The 5308-nt window shown below is 59.4% G+C and overlaps 1 protein-coding gene across 1 annotated transcript in view; it reads right to left on the reverse strand.

Moving 5' to 3' along the window:
• Positions 1-216: 216 nt before the first annotated feature.
• LOC110575869 (membrane-spanning 4-domains subfamily A member 15) overlaps positions 217-5308 on the reverse strand; it is a 16157-nt gene continuing 11065 nt past the window's right edge. The window contains exons 3-7 of the mRNA XM_021684890.1: positions 4830-4952; positions 3722-3778; positions 1711-1803; positions 1264-1377; positions 217-333 (exon numbers count right to left, since the gene is read on the reverse strand). Coding sequence (XP_021540565.1) covers positions 217-333; positions 1264-1377; positions 1711-1803; positions 3722-3778; positions 4830-4952 — 504 coding nt within the window. The remainder of the gene's footprint in view (positions 334-1263; positions 1378-1710; positions 1804-3721; positions 3779-4829; positions 4953-5308) is intronic.

The following is a 5308-nucleotide window of genomic DNA, read 5'->3' on the forward strand; positions in this document are numbered from 1 at the left end:
AGGGACACACACCCTTGACATCAACTAGCTCTTTTAGGAAAGAAGCCACCGAGGGAGATGTGTGGGACAGACGTCACCGGGGAACGCTTCACTTGGGTGCCACAATGTGTGAGGATGGGGTGGGGGGATGGGCTGCCCCTAGGTTAACGCGGTGGGGGCGGGGAGAGGCTGGGGCCCCCAGGGGAAAGCCTGGCTTCCAAGCCCGCGGAGTGACCTCTACTCTGATGACTCCTTGGGCATATATGCCACATTGTCGTAGGCGGGGGGCGGAGAGGCTGCGGGGCTGGGGATGTTGAAGTCAGTGCTGAAGGCGTTGGGCAGGAAAATCACAGGCTGCAAAGAAAAGAGAACCCCCGACAGTCGTGGAGGGCGCCGGCGCCTCCGGGCGGTGTTGCAACAGTGCCCCCTTGTGGGCATTCTGAGAACAGCGCCCTCGTAATGAATTCCGTCAGTTTATTGGCCGACTCATCTGTTCGACGAATATTTCAAAAATATTTACGGGGGGCCAACTATGACCCAGGCGTTGCGAGTACAGCAGTGAACAAAACAGAGAGAAGTCGCATTTCTCTAGGAGCTAAAGGTCTGGCGTTCTTTCTCCTTGGGCTGCCCCTGCCCTGGCTCCCTCTCGGGGGTTCAAGGGTTAAGGCGACCCCTCCGGATTGGTTTCGCTCCCTGGCAGCACGCACTCTTCCGCACAAAGCCTTTCAGTGGCCTCACCTGCAGTTTGCAAAAAGCCACCTCCCGAGCAGCACTCACACCCTAGGGCCTGCATTTCTCGCCTGAGGCCGCCTTTACTGTCCCCCAATGCCCTCCTCCACCTCCTTTCGTCTTCGCTGTCCTCCAGATTTGGGGAAGCTAAGCTAATTTCCCCGAGTTGTGCTGCCCTTGGTGCTGCCCCTGTCTGCGTCAAGGCCTGTGAACTCCTGGAGGGCCCCGCTCATCCAGGTACAGCACCGCCCCGGGTCCCCTGCGCCCCGACCTCCCGACGCTCTGCATCCAGGCTCACAGAGCAGCTGGCCCCTTGGTGCTGACGCCCCCTGTGGCCGCGAGGAGAATAGTTCCATCTTCCCCAAAGACTTCACCGGGTCCCCGATGCACGATGTAGGAGAGTGGGGGGCGCATGGGAGCGCAGTCCCTCGCAATTGCTAGCCCGAGGGAAGAAGCAAGAGGCTGGAAGAGGAGCCTTCCAGCCAATAGCCTTCCTCAGAGGCTGCTGTTGGGACCTCTGTGTGGACGTGGGGGGAGGGGGCGGGCGGTACTCACCGTGTTGGCTTGAGTGCGGGTGGCTTGGCACCCAAAGTGGGTGGCAATTACCGCGATGAAGAACTCGAGGATGGTGAAGATGGTAAGCACGGCCAGATAGCCCCTGCCCACATCCTGGGGACACACCCGCAGTCAAGGCAAGCCGAGCGCTCCAGAGCCCAGGAGGAAAGGGCCGCCGAGGGACAGTAACTGGCCCGAGGTCACATAGCCAGGCGTGGCAGTGCCCGTCCTGTGCCCTCCCCTTCCCTCTACTGGGCTGCCCTCCGTGGCCCCCGCCCCCGGGCCCGCTCTTGGAGTAGGTCAGGGGCTCAGTATCCGCATGGGGTCTCTCAGGACGGGCAAGCCCTGGGCCTCCCCGCGCCGCACACTCCCGCCTTCCCCCACCTCCTGGATGTGGCTCTAACATGCTCTGAGTGTTCCCACTCCTGGGGGCGTCTGACAACACACCCAGTTAGTGACACCAAAATCCATGAGCAGAACGGCTGTCCCTGCAAAGGCCGCCATGGCACTGAGAAGGTTCGTCCCCAGGCTGCTCCGCACCTGCAGGAGGGCGAGAGACAGGAGGGAAAGGAGTGGAGGGAAGAGGCCAGGAGGAGAAAGGAGAAAGGAAGGAGGCAGCAGGCCTGCCTGCCATGGTGTCCGGTGGCCAGGGCACAGGGACCACCCTGCCATGTGTGCGGTGTCCTTCCTGGCCCCTCTTCCTTCTCCCCTGGGGCCTCAGGGGCTGGCCCTGCAGCCTCCCTTACCTCTGTCATCTTGGAAGCTGCTGAGGGCGGGCAGACCTCCTCCGTGGCCTCTCTGGGTGCCGTCTGCCGCAGGCTCTTGGCCCACCCTTACTGCGCCCACCCCCGCGCCAAGCACCTTGCAGGTGCAGCTGTCCCAGGGGCTGGAGTCGGGGAGGCCTTCTGCTGTGGACACTGAGGCCCAGCTGGGAGAGGTGATGGGGTCATTGCCGTGAGCTTCCAGGGTGGGGGGTGGGCACAGCAAGGTGCTACAGACCCTGGGGGGCACTGGTCAGGGGACAACGAGAGGCAGGTGTGGAGGGCCCTGAGGTGAAGGCAGGACAGACCCTCACGGGGAGGCCTAGGGCTTCAGGGCAAGGGCATCTCTGGGTTGTCCAGGCGACCACTCAGGGCTCACCCTCCCGTCGCAGCCAGAACCTAATGCTCTTTTGATCTAGAAGCGGGAACCTGTGGCTAAACAGCCCTGGCCTTAAATTGGAGACCACTCGTGGGGGGCTGGGACTGCAGGACCTTCTCAAGCTCAAAGATCCCTGACACTTATTTTTCTTTTCTTTTCTCTTTCTTTCTTTTTTTAATGACATTGAGGAAGTCATGGAGACCAGAGCCAACAAAGTACTATTGAGTAGCTGCTTCGGCCAGGCATTGTCCCAGGTCCTGTGAGCTTGGGGACAAGTCAGGTCCCTGCACTCCTGGACTTTACGGCCTGGGGGTCCCCGAGTCCAATCCTGGTTATGATCCATTTTCCACCCAGTGCCCAGCATTGGTGAGCTCCCAAGAATGCAAGTAGGACAAGGAATCCCCCCTTCCATTCTCAGTGGTCTCCCTTAAACAGTGTCCCTTAAAATAAATCCCAAAGTGCCCTCTAGGTCCTGACTCCTCTCCCTCCCTTCCCCCTCTGAGCTGTGTCCTCCATCTCTGCCTCCTTCACCTCTTGTAATCTGCCTTGGCTCTTCTGTCCCCCTGCCCAGGCTCTTCCCCATGTTGTCTTCCTGCCTGGGAGGCTGGTCCCCAGGCTCTTCTGTGACTGTCTCCTTCTGAACAGCCAGCTCAGTGACACCTGTCCCTGGAACTCAAACTGTCCTTGCTGAGCAGAATGACTCTTCCCTTGTGGCACTTTTCCTGCTCTGTAACTACTTTGTTACTTGGTTTTGGGTGTCTTACCAGACACCAGAGTGTAAGCTCCAGGAGGGCAGGAACTTGACCTTCGCTGCTGTGTTCTCTGAGCTGGAGCGTGCTGGATGCGCTCCCATTCAAAGCCCCCATTGCCTCCCACTGCCCACAGAGGGGTCCGAGCCTCCACCACGTGGACCCAGTGCATCTCTCCACTTGCCTTCGCAGACCTCTGCCCTGGTCACATGGAGCTGCACATGGTTTCCTCAGCTCCCCTGCCCATGACCCCTCCCTGCCTTCTCGTGCTTGTCCCTCCGTATTTCTAAATCCAAGGTGCAGCTTAGCCATCTCCTCTTGCAAGAGACCTCTTTGATCTCTCCTTTCTCTGAATGACCATGAGCGCTTGGTCTGTGGACCCTCACTTTCTGCCCTGTGTTGCTAAGTGCATCTTGGTTCCTCCTGTCCCGTGTCGGGGCTGTCTGGGTGTCCTCCGGCACTTGTCACTCAGCAGGCCCCCAGGAAATGTTTGTTGAATGAGTGAACGGACGGGAGGGGCAGAGTAGAGGGGAATCAGTCGTGGCCCTGGGTCCCCCATTCCGACTTACCAGGCAGCTGGTGTGGCTCTTCTCGGCTGCTACTGAGAGCGACCCAGAGATGACAAACTGTGTGAGGAAGAGGGGACCCTGGTGAGGCTTTGGCAGGGACACTGGGCAGGCCACGCCATGCCTGGACTCTCTCGGGACCAGGGAGAGGGCAGCAGCCTCTTGGCTGTCACCTCCCCTGCCTCCTGGGATCTCTCTGTAAGGGTGTCCCCTAGTTACTAGGGGGTCCGCCTGGGGAACTGAGGCCATAGCCGGCAAGGTGCATGTGTTCAGTGACATCATTCACATGTCATGCAAATCTGGCTCTCTCTAAAGGGGGAATTGTTACAAAGTGTTAGTCACCATTTGCTGCAGAATCAAGGGTTGGTAGCCAGCTCCCACATGCATTAGCTTTGGATGTCCTCAAACTCTGGGGTAGGTAGGGCCAGGACTGTGCTTTTTAGATGAATAAGCTGAGGCTGGAGATTGCCTAACTTGCCTAAGGGACTCCATGGTGAGACGCAGTGTCAGTGGGGCTGGGATTCAGACTCCACTGGCCTCACTCCCAAGCCTCTACTCTCCCGGGCCAGCTGGGAGACGCAGGCGCAGTCGGGGCTGTGTGAACCCTGGAGTGTTCTTTGATGTTGGAGATTTACCACTAACCATGTGCTCCCCGATTCTGCTGCGGGGGACCGTGGGGGGGGGGCGCTGACTAAGCTGGCTGGGGTATGGATAGAGGAATGGACTGGGGGGCTTCAGAGCTGGTCAGACTCCCAGTGGACAGAGTTCTTGGGGGGCTGGGACCCACAAGGGCAGTTGAAGGGTTTTTGCAGGCTGCGGTTTGGATGCGGGGTGAATTTAGTATCCAGGTAATACAGGTGGTTACTGTCCTTTATCCCTGCCCTCATCCCCTGCATCCCATTCTTTTTGGGAGCCTTCTCTGTGGCAGGCTCTTTGCTGGGAGATTTTCCCAGGCAGGAGTGGTGTCTGGTTTAGGTTTATGATTAGGGTTTGCAATTAGGAGTTAGATTTAGACTCAGGCCCCTGCCTCGCTCGGATGGCTGTGCCCAAACGAATGTAGGGGGGCGGGCGCAGAGGGGAGAGGTGAGCCCCAGATGGCCCCGGCACTCACGCAGGCTCCTCCCCAGAAGGGGACGCCGCCTTCGATGAAGAGCATCCCCACGTGGCCGCGGCGGACCATGAGCAGCACGCTGCCGAAGCCCAGGTGGATGAAGCCGATGAGGATCTGGACGGTCTGCGGGAACCCGCGCGGCTCAACCAGGCTGGCGGGCCGGCTCCACACCGCCCCCTGCCGGCCGCGGGGAGAGGGTGGCAGGGCCCTGCGCGCCCCCGCGAACTCCCCGCCCCTCGGAAATAAACTCGGATTCTGCTCTTTTGAAGAGACATCCTCATAGCAACCCTGAAAGACTGTTTTAAGAAGGAAAGCCAGCTCCCACATCCGCGAGACCACCCTCCCTTCCCCCTATTTCCATGTCTCTATGAGTCTGCATCTGCTTAGTGCTCTGACCCATGCTACCTGGTTTTCTTAGCTCTCATTTCAATGACACAGCAGTCCCTGCACTGGATGCCTCACATTCCACACCCCCCCCC

Source organism: Neomonachus schauinslandi, chromosome 11 (assembly GCF_002201575.2).
Source record: "Neomonachus schauinslandi chromosome 11, ASM220157v2, whole genome shotgun sequence".
NCBI classification, from domain to species: domain Eukaryota; kingdom Metazoa; phylum Chordata; class Mammalia; order Carnivora; family Phocidae; genus Neomonachus; species Neomonachus schauinslandi.